The 17,557-nt window shown below is 35.6% G+C and overlaps 1 protein-coding gene across 7 annotated transcripts in view; it reads right to left on the bottom strand.

The window, feature by feature from the left end:
- The window catches only part of LOC149785206 (uncharacterized), a 144,970-nt gene that overhangs the window by 27,543 nt on the left and 99,870 nt on the right, over nt 1–17,557 (bottom strand). For all 7 annotated transcript variants that reach the window (XM_089979013.1, XM_089979009.1, XM_089979012.1 and 4 more), the window contains 2 exons: nt 8,594–8,721; nt 3,034–3,315 (listed from right to left, as the gene is read on the bottom strand). In XM_089979013.1, the coding sequence (XP_089835139.1) occupies nt 3,034–3,315; nt 8,594–8,721 (410 nt within the window). The remainder of the gene's footprint in view (nt 1–3,033; nt 3,316–8,593; nt 8,722–17,557) is intronic.

Genomic DNA, 17,557 nt, shown 5'->3' with positions numbered 1-17,557 from the left:
AATGATTGGTCTAGATTGGACATCCATAGACGTCACTGTCCTGTGCCATAAACATATGGTATCTGCACACAGAGCTAGGTGATTTTTGACCATAAATATATGGTTCGTGCATACAAAGCCAGGAGACATCATCCATAAATACATGGCTCCTGCTCTAGCAGGGTTAACACAAGGTGACGTGGTTGGTAATGCCCCCTCCCACCTCACCAATTTCTTGCTAATTATCTTATCTCAACTGAAAGTTCAGCATAAAGTAGACATTCCAAATGTGTTCCCCATGTATAATGAAGCATTTTACTGACTCTTTAAAAACCAGCTTTCTCTGTTGATTCATATCTTGTCTACTTGAGTCTAACTTGATGGCTACACTTCCTGTGTGTTACGCATTAAAATATGTTACTTTGAATTCTGATTGGCGATTATTGTTTGCTCCATTCCATTCAATAGTAATGAAACCTACATGACGCACAGGAGGTACTGGCAAAGCAACAGAGAGACTTCGAGGAAAAATGGCTGTTAAATGATCTGCAAAGTACTTACATAGTACAAAAGAGCACATTTGAAAAGTTTCTTTTTATGCTAAGAAATTTAGTCAGTGACTGAACATGCTGACAGGATAAATAAAATTAGTGCAGAACTGGTGAAGAGGCAGATTTCAAGCAGCACGAGTTTGTCACCTAGCATAAATTTTTAATTTTTTTATTTATATAAGGGTATATTGGGTGTTGTCAATAGTTTTCCTTTTTTACCAACAAAAACAAAAGCCTGCAGTCTCAGCAGTTGTTCTGCATCTGCAGGTAGTATAATGTGACATATTTTGTTGGTACCCATTCATACTCTCACACTTGGACTTGTTATAGCTGAGTAAACGAGGAAACAGAACAGTTTCTTTTGTTTTTGAAGATAGTATCATAATGTCTTCCAAGTTTACCGGTAAGTTAAGACATGAAATTGGAGTTAAGATGTTTTTAAAGCATTCATGCAGTGCAAAACAAAGGTGTGCCTCTGATCCAATCTGAAAAGACCTAAAAGGTTTCCATAAACACAGTGACAACAAAATGGTAATCTGTTTGAAAGTATTTCTGCTATCTTGTCATGGATGAGAAAGGCATATAAATAGACGATATGTCTGTCTGTAATCTGCATACTGGAAATACAACCAATCGTCAACACATAAAAGTGCATGAACTACCACAGGCAGATCTACTAAAGATGAAAAGACCATCAAGTTGACTGATCATGTACTGCACTGTATGCTGCAAGGTGTATAATTTTACCCCTAGCGGTGGGGTTGACTTATAATCAAGCAGTCATTGCAGTACATATATGACAGATCTGCTACACCCCTATAGCAGACAATTCAATTGGAACCACTCTGAAGTTTCTGCAGAAACAAAAGCAGATTACAATCATAAACATGACTGCATACAAACACATCAAAGTATTCCACTGAGATCATAGACAAAAATTTAAAAGATTGACATGATAAACTGATGGGTAAGTGTGAACCAGTGAATATGTTTACAATCTGTCTTCCCTTGGGATTTAAAGGTAGCATGACTCTTGACTGCTGCTGGAAGAATTCTACAATACCAGGGCATGGTAGCATCTCTGATTTCGTTGCATTTTAATAAAAAAATTTATGTAAATTTTTATTTTTATTTTCTGGACCTTGATTTTCCAGTGCAAACATTGTTAGCATATTTGTGAAAAAGATCACTTATCCTAAACAAGCTAAACTGATTTCTGAATTTTTAAACAAGGTTTTCCAACTTTCAGACTTCAATTTTTGTATGAAGGTTTGTTAGTACCATTATGCAGAACAAAAAAACTTAGCCAATCAGATGCAAAGATGCTCTCTCATAAGTAAGCTCATCTGGTTGTTGTTGTTGTTGTAGTAGGGTTTAACGCTATTTTTCAGTACACGATAGGCTATACATGGCGGCCAGTATTAATGGTGGAGGAAGAACCGGGGAAAACCCCAAGAAGAACTACCAACCCACGAGAAGCTACTGGCAAGCTTTCTCACATACCCATATTGGCCGAATCCTAGACTCAAACCCACACAGACAGAGTGAGATGGCAGTGATCCATAACGGAGAGCGCTTTAGACCACTTGGCCACTCAGGGCCCCAAGCTCATCTGGAATCCTAGCTTCAAGTTATGCTTTTGACATGGATAACACATTGATTAAAAGTAACCTCTGTCCAATGAGCTTATACATACAGCACCTGTACACAGTAACAATTACAATTTAATCACAATAAATGGTGTATCCCTTCTAGCAATTCCAAAGCATTACATTCAACAATTTCTGCCAAAACAATAACTACAGTATATTACTTTTCTTCACAAATTATCTGCATCTTTTTCTATTCACATCTGCTGCAATTTTTAACCTATTTACAGTTTAGTCAACTGGTTTCTTGTTATCTACATTATTTTTCATTATGAAAAACTATCTTCTATTTACCAATCATACTGTACTTTTCTCCCTACCCATGTCCACATTCAAAACTCCTATTTAAAAATGTATCCCTCATAATTCTGATTATCTGCATTTTGCCAACAGAACTGGGAATGTAAAATTTTCTGTAAAAATCTGTAATAATTCTTTAAATTTCACACTGGTCTGCATCTCTGTATATGGAGATGATCTGATCTGATTTTTTGGCCACTTCAAGATTTTTGTAAGTTTGATTGGATTTCTTAGGTTTGTTGACTGACATTTTGTGCCCATTGTGGGCAAATGTGTTTTACAAAAACAAATTTAGTCTTTGTATTCAGTTTAACAAACTTTTTTCCACTGACAAATTAACTGTTTTAAAGAATATACACCTAAAGAATATACACCCTGATAATTAAACCTTATAATCAGAATTTGGATTTGCCAAATTTTCACAAATTTCACAAAAACAACACATTTAAATAAAGCTGTCTAATGATCTTGAATAAAAAACTGCATTTAGAATGCAACACAACATTTCTACATGAACAACATTTTTGCAATATCAGTATCCGAACTGCACTTACCTTATCATAAAGAGTGACCAAGCACTGAGATAAGGCCTTGAGCAGATTCTGACCCTCAAACAACTTGTGTCCAGCAAAATTCCATGCCCCCAGTCCCACTGACTCGTCATTAAATGCCTGCTCTAGGCCCTCCAAAATGGCTGCCTTAGATGACCACCGAGAGAAGAGAGGTAGATTGTTCAGCAGAATCTGACACAGAACACTGCGAATGCCACAGTAGTTGTCTCCCCTTATCTGCCTCAAATGACTGTATTGGCTTTGACAAGGAATTTGTGAATAGGCCTAAGAAAAAGGACTGAAGTATATAACAACTTTACAAAATCAAAATATTCTAGTTCTTTCCAAAGATTAAAAACTTAGACAAAAAGAAATTCAGAATATATATTTTTATTCTCTCCTTATTTATATTTGTCTCCAGATAAATAATACAGTTAATGAAAGAATTAATGATTATTTTCAATCGTTATTGACTCACAAGACCATTATATGATTTGAACCCCTAAACCAACTTGTTTGTTTAAACAGAAACCAGTTTATAAAAGAAGACTGGGAAAAACTAAAATACTTTATGGAACAAGAAATACATAATATTCTAAAGAATGAATACAACTAGTAACAGTGACAAAAAAAAGAAGACTAAAACAAATTACAGGAAACTGAACCAGTAAGGCATCAAAATAAAGGCAAGAAGATTTAGTGAACTTTATACAAGAGCTTGGGGATGCGTATAAAAAGCCAAAATTATGGAAAGAGTAGAAAAGGAGTATGGAATCAATAAAAATAGATAATGTTGTATACAAAGACAGTCAAAATATTTTAAAACAAATACAAAAATAATATAGACAATTATATGTAACACAAAACACTGAACATGAGGAAATAGAAATGTACTGTGAAAGGGTAGTCATCCAACCATAAAGTGGGCAAAAATACAATTTATTGCCAAACAGAGCTTTAACAATTTTAGTCATAATGATAAGATGTCTCCAGTGTGGCAGTTTATAGTGACTCGGCCGGGGTTCAAACCTGTGACCTACCACATATGAAGCAGATGTTCTAATCATGTAGGCCACCATAGTGGTCTATAGTGATGTCTACCACTGAGGGATCATGCCACAGACATGTAGCATCATGTCCTACCCAATAACATTATCCTGACACCAGGCCAACCAGTCCTAACACTAATGCTGAGCTCCGAGCAAGACAGCTGGTAGTACCATTTTTAAAAGTCTTTGGTATGACTTAACTGGGGTTCAAACTCGTGACCTCCCGCATCAAGTTAGGCCACCAGAGCATTTGTTGTCAATATTTAAAATATTTACACTAAGGAAAATGTGAAAATATTTAGGGGAAAATCTAATAATGTTAGATTCAAAAGAGATCAATAGTTAGGAAAAACTGATGACATCTTACAGTAATTGGATCAAGAACTCTGTAGGAGGAAAGACCCAGCAGACCTCTCCACTAGAGAGTAGGTACAGGATATTGACATGGGTGAGCTGGAATCTCTATTTACATGCTGAAAATGTAAACCAGGCAAAGAAGATTTCACATAAGATATCCACTTTCTAATACAATCTGCTAAAAAAAAAAAAATATATATATATATATATATATATATATATATAGGTAAAACACAATGCTGGTACTTTTCCACTTTTAAGAAAAAAAAACTAAAGGGGAGGATAGAGGGGCTCCCTGAAATCCCACCAATCAGACCACATACAGATTCCATAAAAAAGGGTGGGAAACTATAAACAACAGAAGGACTTTGTAATGTTTGAACTAATGTTCCACAAATATACTAATGTACTATAAAAAAAATTGGAGAATACAGTAATATCTTTTATGAGAGGCCGCCCCTTCTGCCAACAAAAAGCAGTCTCTCAAAGCAGATTTGTACAAAATGACCAGTTTCCAAGGTCCAGTTTCTAATCACTATCAAGAAAAATTACCACAATCACTGTACATATATTCTATTCTTTATTAATAGTTCTTGCTAAAATATTGTATGCATTCATCTAAAAACAAAATTATAGAGCAATAAAGATATACTTACATCATTAAACATGAAATCACATTTACATTTGAAGATCACATATTTTAGCATATGAAATCGTTTCTGAATTACTCGTTTTTCTTTTTAACAACCTAAATTTGTGTTACCAACGTTTAAACTGCTTTTTTGTGAGTGGTCTGCTCTTTTCACTTCTTTCAGTTACAATAATTATTTTCCCCAGACTTAAAATTTGTCTCTTTTCAGTTAGAGGTTCATCCATTGTTATTAAGGTTCTAGGTGTTAAAATTATTAGTGCTCAATTGTAACATCGAACATAAAGACAGTTTTGACTGGGCTGTGGGAAAATATGAAAAATCTATATATGTGCATTGCATATCTAACAATGAATGAAATAAAAAGAAACAATCATCTCATCCAGAAACAGAACCATTTACTCAGAGAAAATTCAATGGCTTCATTGAATAGATGACAGCTTTGTGATTGGGATGTAATCACTTAACATCGGTGGGGAAATACAACAAACATCACAAATCTTGAACACTATCAACAGAATCCCGCAAACGATTCTCTCTTGCTGGTTTAATAGACAATGACCTTATTCATCCCTGGCAATAAGGATTAACTCTACAGACAAACAAAACACGCAACCACTACGTCAACTTTGTCACTACAATAGCAATTTGTGACGTGCATTAGCCTGGTTTACAGACTGTAACATCTATCACCGGTAGCAACAATCCTTTTTTTAAAATATTCCATTTATGTTTATTTTTATCAGAAAAATCATTACAAATCAAGCGGTCGTTGTAACAAATGATTACATATAGGTCAGTGGTGTCTGTTCTCGCAATATGGTTGTTGATAGGGATGCCTGGTCCTACGATAAGGCCGGGAAGCAAGCTTAAGTGCGAGAATAATTAGTCTGGTTCCCTGCTTTTTATGCTCCCTGTGTTGCTCACCCCTATACAAACAGTGGAGAACAACACAGGGAGCATATGAAGCAGGGAACCAGACTAGGAAATAATCTTCATATACTTTAGTCTGGTTTACAACAGAAACAATAAAACACAATAGACATAGCTAAAAAAAATTCAAACATCGGTAGCCAGTCTATTTTTTTTTTTAAATTTAGAATGGCATGAGTGGTCATTTTTATGGGGATTAAATAAGGGTCAGTGGAGTTTAGTTTATCCACGTTTTTGCGATGCAGTCATTCATAGCAGTGTCGAAATGCATATTGTGCAAAGGTATCGCGGTCGCTGTTCGCGTTCAGCAGGTGGTTGCTCACAACAGTGTTTATATAATAAAATCAATCTGTGCATTACAATTGTGGTCAGAAATGGCAGGTGGTCGCTCATAGCAGAGGTCACTCATAGCAGTTTTTACTGTACTATATTACAATACTTATATGGACTTAAGCTAGTAAGTACAGTAAGTAAATACAGATAGGGATGGGGAACCATGCAGTAAGTGGTCTTGAGATTGCAAGACTAAGCTACGTGGCTCATGTAAAACAGACAGGCCTGCAGAGGAGCCAAAGAAAACCAGGGGCATGCTAGATGGACAAACAATACATAAATACTCGGAAAACAACAACAAAAAAACATAAATAATACTATCAATATTTCTACAAAAAAACACACATATACTGAACAGAACCACAATTTTATACAAAACTTGAATAAAGCTTTTAATTATGGTTGTGAAAAAATCCTCGTTTTTCTCCTGAAAATGGTTATATAAAAATGCAACCATATTGAATACAGACTTCAATTTTAATACTCAGAATATATTCTTTAACTGATTTTTTTTGTCTGCTGTTGTGATCATGTATAAATGGATATATCTATTTTATTTTCTCTCATTTATGATCAAGAAAAGCTTTACATGAGACAAAATTCAATGAAACAACCAAGAGTTGCCCCAGTTCTTATGGTGCACACCACCATTACAACAACTATAACAAAATAATAGTTAATGCAGGCAGTGATGCACATATAGTGTTGCCATGACACATAGCAAGATCATGTACTGGGAAAAATATTACCCCACCAACACGTAATGCACACTACACATAAGAGTGTATGCAAAAACAGTGAACTGACAGTACATTGATATCGTTCTCTCCAATATGGAAGAAAACTATATCAGGTATGTCCCCAAACAAGACAATCCACGAAAAAATGAATACATGTACCAGGTATACTGTGGAAACTGAAATCCAAATTTGTGGCTCCATGCCTCCTAAAAACTTTTACAAATTGATTCAAACCTGAGATCAAGCTATGACCACATACAAAGAGCAGCATTCTGTGGATGAGGGAAAGCAAAACATGCAGCACCTTAATTTGTATGAAGTCAATGTTGAGATTAGAACAAGACCACCCCAAACCAAACATGCACACCATACATATGAGTACAAAAAAGTCCAACCAAAATTACCTTCTACTAGGCAGGAAAATTATGAGAGGAAGCAGGAGACAAAAAAAAAAAAAAAACCAGAAGGAAACAATGGCTGAGGAAATGTGTCACTCTATGACACAATTTGAAATTTTCTCTTTTGTTTGTTTAATTTTTTCTTACTTGTACAACAAGCGTTGATTCGATCAGTGAAAACCAGTATAAATAAAATATGGAGATATAGCACATGATATTATGTTACTGAAGATTTAGCTTTAAAATGCAACTATGTAGGTCAGAAACAAATGGGACAATGCTACGCTGTAGAATTTGAGATAGACTGTAAGGTCAAGGTTGTATTCTAAGTTCACTCATCTTTGTAAAAATACAAAGAAAAAAACAGTGAAGCAAATACTATTTAACAAATGTTAAATAGAGGATTCCAAAATAGGCAGTAGAGAGCACTAAACCAATTTGCGATAAATGGAGAGACCACACTTACTGTATTACTACTAGTGATAAGTCTTTCATTAATGTAAAGTCATTACATCATGTTAGAAAAATGTAAATTTGAGACGGATCATTTTACTGATCAATTGATTGATTGATCATTCAAGAGAGATGAGGAATCAATCCTATGTCTTCCACTAAATCCATTTTAGCTGCAAAGCAGTATACAAAATAAAGAAATTGGCTAAATACTATTGAAACAAATTGGTTTGAATGTTTTATTTTTTTGTGGGTCTCAATAGCCAAAATGCTCCAATAATCACAAAAAGTTAACTGCATTTAAATAATTAAACGTATTTGATCTACATTACGGTTAGATGACTGATGCATCATTTCCATATGACTGAATTGTTTTTTCTCTATAATGACAAAAATTTTGTTTTTATATTGTATTCTCACAAGAATGATCAGTTAATAGGATACCTGAACACAACCATGCAGAATGCCTTAAATTTGTTCAATATTTACATTTGACAATCTTCCACATTATTATTTATCTCAACAACACTTATTTTAAGACCACAGACTCATAACAAGACAGAAGGATGGATTTACAGAAGGTGTGTATCAAAAAAGCTGTGGCACTTTTTTTAAAATGTATAGGTATAACAATTACAGTAAAAACCGTACCAATCTCATTTGTACTGCTTTAGGGGTATCTGATTTCCATTCCTTCTTTGCATACTGTAAAATGTCCTGTCTGTCTCCAACATTCACCATAATCTGTACAAGTGCCTTCAACTTCTCAGGATTTTCATCTGTGAAGAAAACCACAACATCATAAGAAATGATGGGAAAAATATTCATTAAAAATCACAAGAGAAAAATTACTTTGCAAACATAGTGGCAAATAGGGGATGAAATGATTCACTTATATACAGTGTACTGATATTTTTGTAGCAGTGATACGAATATCAATACTGATGCTAGAATAAAAGTACCAAAATATTTACTTCCATTGAGATCTCAGAACAGTAACTGTGCATGACATTTTCTTGATATACATCATAAATAATTTCTTTTACTACAATCTTTGAACTAAGAAACAATTATTATCAATAACATGAATAAATCCAGAGTAGCTTCCATATTAAATACCAATGATATTTTTAACTGCATATTAAATCCCTCACCCCGAAGCTGGAAGCTGGGGTGTATTAAAAACAGTAAATGATATAAAAGCCTTACCACATTTTCATTAGTAACATCCTTGACCTTTAAGCAAGGGAAGTGACTATTGTACAATAAGATGTTGATACTGACTGCTTGTGCAAGGGATAGTCTTTTTTAAGTGAATCCATAGGTACGGCCATCCCCAGGCAGGTCAATACATATTGAACTATTTTGAGTAGGCCATTAATACTAGAATGGTTAGAGAACTTAATTTTTTGACACTGTACTTTTTGGATGGGTACAGCATTAATGTATGACTGCATATACAAAGAGATGTTGAAAGAAGATGTTTTAATTACCTATCAAAAATATTTGTGTTCCTAGCAGAATGAGTTCTCGACCTAGGAAGACATCAGCATGATGGCCAAACAATACCCGAGTGCACATTTATGTCCAACCAACTGGGATGCAAGGGACTGACCTGGCTTCAGCAAACCAAGTGAGGCCACTTAGGGGGCACCCCAAAGACGAAATGGTCAGAATGGTGGGAGGCCAGGGGCCATTAATCCCAGCCTTAATCACTTCCATGGGATAGGGAAGACCCATGGACAGATAAGGGTACCCTTAGGCATAAAGGAGATCTCATGTTTCGGCTGCAACAAGCCAGGCCACGTTGTTAGGGACTGTAGAAGTATCGTCCGATGATTAATGCAGTAACTCTGAATACTGTTAACAGGCGAAAGACAGTAGAGTCAATGAACACAGCAGAAGCTGCAGTAAATGGTCAGTCGGTAACCAAACTGTATGATACTGGCTGTAGTTATCTGGTCTTCATAGATAGCAAATATGTCAAGTTTGGAGACAACACAGGTGAGATGGCAGAAGTGCAATTTGCTAACAGAACTAAAGATTTGCTTCCTGGTCATTTGCATTGACCTACACTCGCCATGTGTGAAAGGACGAACTGAAGCAGCATGCTTGTCGGGGTTGTCTCATGTGCATGTGCGGTCTGTTGAGACCAGATCTATGCAGCGAAAGTCAGAGTCAAAGCTGCCGAGACCCATGACTTCACCCATAATTTGTTATCTGGCAAGTTGGAAAAACTTCAAAAGGAAGATTTGTCTCTCAACAAGGTACACAGGTATGCAAAAGATGGGTCATAGGGAAATGACCATACGGCAAAGTGAAGTTTATGGTTAAACATGATATCTTGAAGCAGTAAGCCTGGAAAGGGTTAGATAGTTTAAACAGGTATTGTGCCAAGAGCTAAGCAAGCAGAAGAGGGTCTACTTGGAAGCCACATGGACATGGCAAAAACCGGAGATGGGCTTGTGAGGGAGTTTTATTGGCCAAGTGTGCATGGGGATGTGCAGAGGTTCTGTGTCATGTGGCAAGTGTCAGTGGGTGGCACCTAAGACTTCCCATTGCCCTGTGTCACTAGGAACCACCCCAGATAGATTGATGAGCCTTTCTTGAGGGTGGTGATGGATCTGATTGGTCTGATAAAGCTGGTGTCAGAGAGTGAAGTCATTATGTATTAACGATAGCTGATTACACCATTTGATACCCGGAGGCTGTTGAGTTAAAAAACATTGACTCAGTTACAGTGGCTGTGGCCTTTTTAGGAGTCTGGTTGAGAGATAGTGTTCCTGAAGATGAATGAGGTAAACAGGTTACTGTCCATCAGACATCTGACTACCACCCTGTATCATCCACAGTGCAATGGTCTAGTAGAGCATTTTAAATGGACCTGAAGCAAGCTCTGAGAAAGCTTTATGAAGGTCGACCCAAGGATTGGGAATGAAACCTCTCCACGATAATTTTTCACATTTTGAATTTGTTTATGGAAGGAGAGTAAGCAGACAGAGGGCTGTATTAAAACAGTTGTGGATGGGTAAAAATGCATCAAGGAAGTAAGTACAACATATTAGTATGTTGCCCATCTCTGCAAGAAGCTGGAGGAAGTTTGTAACTTGGCCCAGAAGAATCTCCGAGATGCATGGAGACATCAAACTAAGTATGTCATTTTGATGTGGGTGACAAAGTGAAATTTAATGCTTATTTCATTTTGAGTGCAGTAAGGAGGATGTAATTGCACTTGTCATCGAAATTACAGTACAATTTCGAAATGTGTAATCAAGATTGAGAACCTATGACATGCCTCATGTAATTTGGATTTGCAGAACTAAGAAAGTACATTTTGAGGAAATTCAGGATGTAAAACTGTAAGTATATTGTTTTTGCCATTCTTATCGCCAGCCAATGAAGACAGTATAGGACTCACGGTACTAATTCCACTCCAATGGTAAACATATGGAAACACTGTCATATTCAAAATTCCATAACTTAAAATTTATGGGTGCTGATAATGACACCTATAATTTTTCGTGCACATCTAACCTTGGTGCAAGCTTATGTGTGGAGAACACCATATGACCCACGGCAATTTGTTTACATACATGTGCATGAAACACGTGTTATTGATTCTGCACCAAATGAATCAGGTGCTACTTTCAGTATTGAGTACTCCTGAGTCAAGCCTGTAAAAATGCTAAAATTGCATCAGTAGAAATTTGTCAATATTTTTTTTACATTACATATAGGACAAGCTCTCAAAAGATATTTTTCCTAAAATTTTAATTTTCATTATTAACCAATTATGGACCACCAAACCTGTAAATACTCTATCATTTCTTCACCCATTTCTAGACTGGTCCACAGTTCTTCCGTATAATTAGTACCGTGTGTCCTATAACCAGATTTAATTTTTTTTGAAAAAGTTGTATTTTACTCCTTGATATTAGAGCATAATTGTAAGAAAGAATTGGCCATGCTTGTGCATGGATAATAGTGCGATAGCATTTTATGATACCAATATCTATAGTTAAATTGCATCCGCATCACATGTTGCTGTGTTGTATTGTACTTATTAATGGCTTATTCTTGTTATTAAAATAATTGTTTTCTGCCTTTGTATCTTCATGTTATCTTTCTATGGCATGCATGCTACACAAAAGAAACACAAGCATGCTGACATCAGCAAGTATGACATCACAGGGTATCAAATTACATGACGCATTGTTTTTTCATCTCTCACTGGCTATAAGACAAGTTTTAAATGTTTTAAATTTCAAAATTGCATTTCTTTTCTTGCTGACTCTCACAGAAATAAGATACAGTGCATCCCTATTCACATCAATCAAACAAAACAAATAAGTGTGCCACATGACAGGTCAAAATGATAAGAGGCCATTGCCCTTTTGTGACTAAAACATATACACACACCCATGAAGCATCAAGAGATGCTGACATTCCAAACTTATTTAAACTATCATCACATGTGATTCATGACCCCCAAATGTTAATAAAAAGGTATAAAAGCCAAGGAAGAGTTCCATAAGCTTTATTATACTGAATAATTAAATAACATAGTGCTACTTTTTAGTATAAAACTATGGGGAAGGGTGAATAAGCAAAGAATAGACAGAGTAATTTCTTCAAGCCTGGTAATGTTCCCCACAACGGGGGTGGGGGGAATGTGTATCAACCCAAATAACACATCAGCATGAGGTATGTTACATAAGGACAGCAAGAGACAAATTTGAAAAAGCTATCCAAAGTTCCTATAATGCTGACATTGATGTTGGAGACAGAAAGTGTATGCACAAACTGTTATGACTCAAGCTATTAAGTATGCTGGAGGTGGAGAAATGTGTGAAAAACTTTGTTATGCCAAGACAAGTTCATGTCTCTATGCAATATGCAGACACTGATAAAAATTGTCACTGAATACACTACTTGTTAAATTTAAGTAATAGAATTGAATTGCATATTGAAGTTGTCTAATACATAAACATATACCTACATTTCCCCAAAGCTCATAAAAAGTTAAGAAAAAGTCTCAAAATCATTACTGTGGCTACTTTCCACTATAAGCAGTGTTAAATTACTTACTTTTTAATATAAAGCTGAAAAAATGCATACATTATTGAACAAAAGAGAAACAAAGCAAACATTGCAATCACTCAATTACAGTCAAAGGGGAGGTAATACACCTTGAATTGGCAAACCAAATAGCAAGCTCTAATTTACAGCTAAATGATTCCTTACTATTACTTGATGGTAAGAACAGAGCAATGTAGGTTTAATAAATAGCTTTTGTTTCAAATATGAAACCATATTTCTGACATGAAGCTTGTTTTCATTTATTCACAACAACATATATGGTGAAGAAAACCCATATCACTTAGTGCACGCAGTAATCAAATGCTGAGATCTGGAATAATGTGTTCTGAGACCACAAGTTGCAACACCCTGAGTATAAAGGTTTTCTATCATGGGACTTGGTACATGAAGAAAAAAGAGATCTGGTTTGGTGGGAGAGAGCAGTATGTTCACCATGCAGTTATACATCAAGAATGTTTCAACTGTATGAAGGGAGGTTGGGGAAGAAAAACTGCCTGTGTAAAGAATGCAATACAGATAGGACTTTTGCAGACTTATATTGGGAATGAAGGGTTGAAAACTATTATTTTAAGTGAAAATGTCCCTCCCTGCTCCCTCAACAAAAGGAATGCAGAAAAGTTCCAATACTGTTTGCCCAAAAATGTGATGTACCAATATGAGAAACATGCTGAACATAGAATAGGTGTCAAGGAGTTTAATTCTAGGATAAGAAATAAGACCGGTATAATTGATATTCAATGTGACTCGACATATAATAATTCAATTTACAGGTTGAGGCAATGCAGCATGTGCAGTTTTGTGCACAGTCCTTATTTTTACAATGTTCTCTGCTTTGATCTGCTGAGTGTGTCTCTAAAGTTAAATGATCAGTACTGATACATAAGTGATTGTGACATAAGTGGCTTACATATAAAATCTACCCCACCCCACCCCATTTTGGGGAATTATTGCATGTGTTAAATGGTATTTAACCATACAGGCCAATCTATGGGTACCATCATATGAAATTCTGCCATCAGGCCATACTGTGCTCTTTTCCCTATAGCCTGAGCTATATACTTCCACTCTCCAGTGTATAAAACCATCCCCATCTGTCTTTTGTATAGAATTTTTCTCCAAAATCACATGCAAACCATGATAAAAAGACTCCATTATCACTGTCATATGTAAAAACCACCAAACTGATACCCTGGATGCACGTGGTAACCATGGAAACAACAAACTCCTATTATGGTATAGGTCGCATATAGGACTCACGGTACTAATTCCACTCCAATGGTAAACATATGGAAACACTGTCATATTCAAAATTCCATAACTTAAAATTTATGGGTGCTGATAATGACACCTATAATTTTTCGTGCACATCTAACCTTGGTGCAAGCTTATGTGTGGAGAACACCATATGACCCGCGGCAATTTGTTTACGTACATGTGCATGAAACACGTGTTATTGATTCTGTACCAAATGAATCAGGTGCTACTTTCAGTATTGAGTACTCCCGAGTCAAGCCTGTAAAAATGCTAAAATTGCATCAGTAGAAATTTGTCAATATTTTTTTTACATTACATATAGGACAAGCTCTCAAAAGATATTTTTCCTAAAATTTTAATTTTCATTATTAACCAATTATGGACCACCAAACCTGTAAATACTCTATCATTTCTTCACCCATTTCTAGACTGGTTCACAGTTCTTCCGTATAATTAGTACCGTGTGTCCTATATGACTTGTCACTTGTATGTTATTTGTAAGGACATTTTCTTGTGTCTGTTGTATACTGTAGCTAGCCTAAATCCGAAACATTGTAGCAACGCGGAATGTGCCAAAGCAGCTGACATGTGGCAGTCCATGAAACATCTGTTTTAGTTCATTCAGAAACAAATTTAAACAACCACAACGTAAAGCGCTTCTTAATCAAGTGTACATGATTTGTTTACAAATCAAAAGTGCTGGCATCTGCGTCCAGTGTTTGTTTACAACAGAAATTAGTTCCTTTATGCATGTGAATGCTATATGTGTATTGGCACGCGGGTTCAGAATTGGGTAATATTGCACGATTCTGACAATGTAAAGTTAACGGGGAAAAAAATGAGCATATAATAAACAAAGTTATGAAACAAATGTACTTCTGTATAGCTTGGTTTGATGATACTGCAGATGTAATTGGACAATCAATGGCTCAGTAGTACTACAGTCTTGATTTGAAACAGCTTTTGGCAGTTATGGTCTCTCTCAACTCAGGACGCCATGTTTTTTGCATTGCCATCAGTTTCCATTACACAAAGATTCAATGGATGAATTTAAACCTTTGACCAATCAGAATACTCTTTACGAGAGTCATGTGCTAACTAATATATGGAACGAATAATTTACAAGGGTCATTAAGGAATGGACCTGAAAGACCATTTCTTAAAAACTGGATCGGAGACGATATTAAAAAATGGACTATGTCAAGACAAATCTGATTCAAGTCAGGAGAAAAGTCGAAGTCTGCTTTTAAAATGGAAAAAAATCATGTCTGAATGTAGCTTATTCCCTGAATGATGAACAGGCAGTACTGGCAAAGCAACAGAGAAAAATCACACAAAAGTCATTATCTGATATGTAAAGAACTTAAAGAGAGGATCTGTCAGGGTGCATAATTGCATGAATTGTGCAAAAAATTCGCACACTTGGACAACAGTGATACGCGAGGACTCCTGCAGATTAGTTGAAAGTCCTGCTTATGAAAATGCGCTTGGCGAAGTACAACATTTTTATTTAACCATTATTATTACGACATCTGTTTTTCAGGTAGGCAACTGTTTACAAATCTGGGTTCATCAAGCATGAAATGAGTGGTTGTTAAACTAAATCTCATTGGCACATTGTGCCCTGGAAGAAGCATTGCCCTGGAATATGCATTATGGCATAATTAGAACCTTTCATCAAAAATGTTTTATATATGCATGTTCAAAATATGGGCTACCTAGAAAACTCAAAATTCCCAGAATGGTTCATCTTCAGATTGCAATTTCATTTGGCAAATACTGGCAAATGCTAGTGATGATGACAATAATTTTTATGATGTATATCGGATTACTGGAGCTGGGAAAGTGTTAATGGAGATACCAGTGAGTGATTCTGAACCTGAAAATGACGATGAATGTGAGTCAGATGTGCAAGTTGGATATCAAAAACAGTTGGAATAATGGTCAGTCTCCTTTACAGTGGTATCTCAAAATTAAAAGTAGAAAGGGTAGAATACTGAACATAATTAAAATAAAGATAATTAAAAGGCAGAGTGCAATTTTCATTTCTTTTATCAATCAATTTAGCCTTACAGATAAAATGCTACAAAACCATGTATCCAAAAAATAATAACTGAGCTCTGAAATATTGTACATAAAAGTTTCTGCAAATAACAAAACAAGTACCTGTGGCCTCAGCAGTCTTTTGCATCTGCAGGAAGTACAATGTGATAGATTTTATTGGTTTTCATCCTTATCCCCATACTCAGATTTATTCTACACAAGATTTTCTTTGCATGAGGAAATTTAATTATTTTGTCTGTTGTGAAGATAACATCACAAAGTCTTCCAAGTTTAGGTGAGACACAAAGTTGGTAATCAAAAAGCATTCATGCAGGGATCGCCAATGTTGCAAATTGCAAATTTTCCCTTTATTAGTGACAAAATGTCCCATCTGATTTTTTTGGCGCCAACAATTTTGTCTGTTAAAACTCGTACATAAAATATTGGTTTTGAAATGAAGAAATTCAAAGGCTTAGGCACCATGAAAGGAAAGCGTTAAACTTGGATATAAAATGCACTGAAATCTAGTTACTGTACATAAAAAATGCTTCCTTCATATTGACAAACCATCTTAACAGTGCTTTGGCATAGCATAATCTGCTTATCCTAATGTCAGGCCTTAGTACTTATGGCTATGCTGTGATAGAACTCTGATAGTCATACTACCAGACTAAGTACAATCTGCCACTTTTGAAAGCAGCAACAGGAATGACTAAAATCAACCAAACAATGGCTAATTCTTTTATCTGAAAAATGTATTTGAAAAAATAGTTTTGCTGAAACTTCAAAGAAAACTAATTACATCTGAAGCACCGATCATTCCATATAAATACTAAGCAAATGAACAAAAAGGTATGTCCCAATGAATGTTCTACAATTATTTGAGGATGCAGCCACAATACCAAATGGGCATTTGTTTAGTCCCCCAAAGATAGCCTTTAGCAGTGTCTTCAATAACACATGCACCTTCAAAGCAAGCTGACTACAAACTTCAATAAAAACAAAGGAAGTCAGTATCAAATTTGAATAAAAGCAACAAAATCCGATCAATTGTTCTATTTTCCACAGTGATTTGAACACATTTACCGTGCCATAATGTTTCCTGTTGGCAAGAACAAGCTTATGCTTATGATAACAACTAATGGCAGCATTAAACTCCAATTAAATTTCGAATCTTTTGAAACTACATGTATAGATATCTGGCCATCAAGTTAATAG

Source organism: Sinohyriopsis cumingii, chromosome 13 (assembly GCF_028554795.1).
Source record: "Sinohyriopsis cumingii isolate HCF-2022 chromosome 13, ASM2855479v2, whole genome shotgun sequence".
In the NCBI taxonomy this organism is placed as follows: Eukaryota; Metazoa; Mollusca; class Bivalvia; order Unionida; family Unionidae; genus Sinohyriopsis; species Sinohyriopsis cumingii.
The sequence above is the reverse complement of the archived record's forward strand: the minus strand, read 5'-3'. Positions and strand labels throughout refer to the sequence as shown.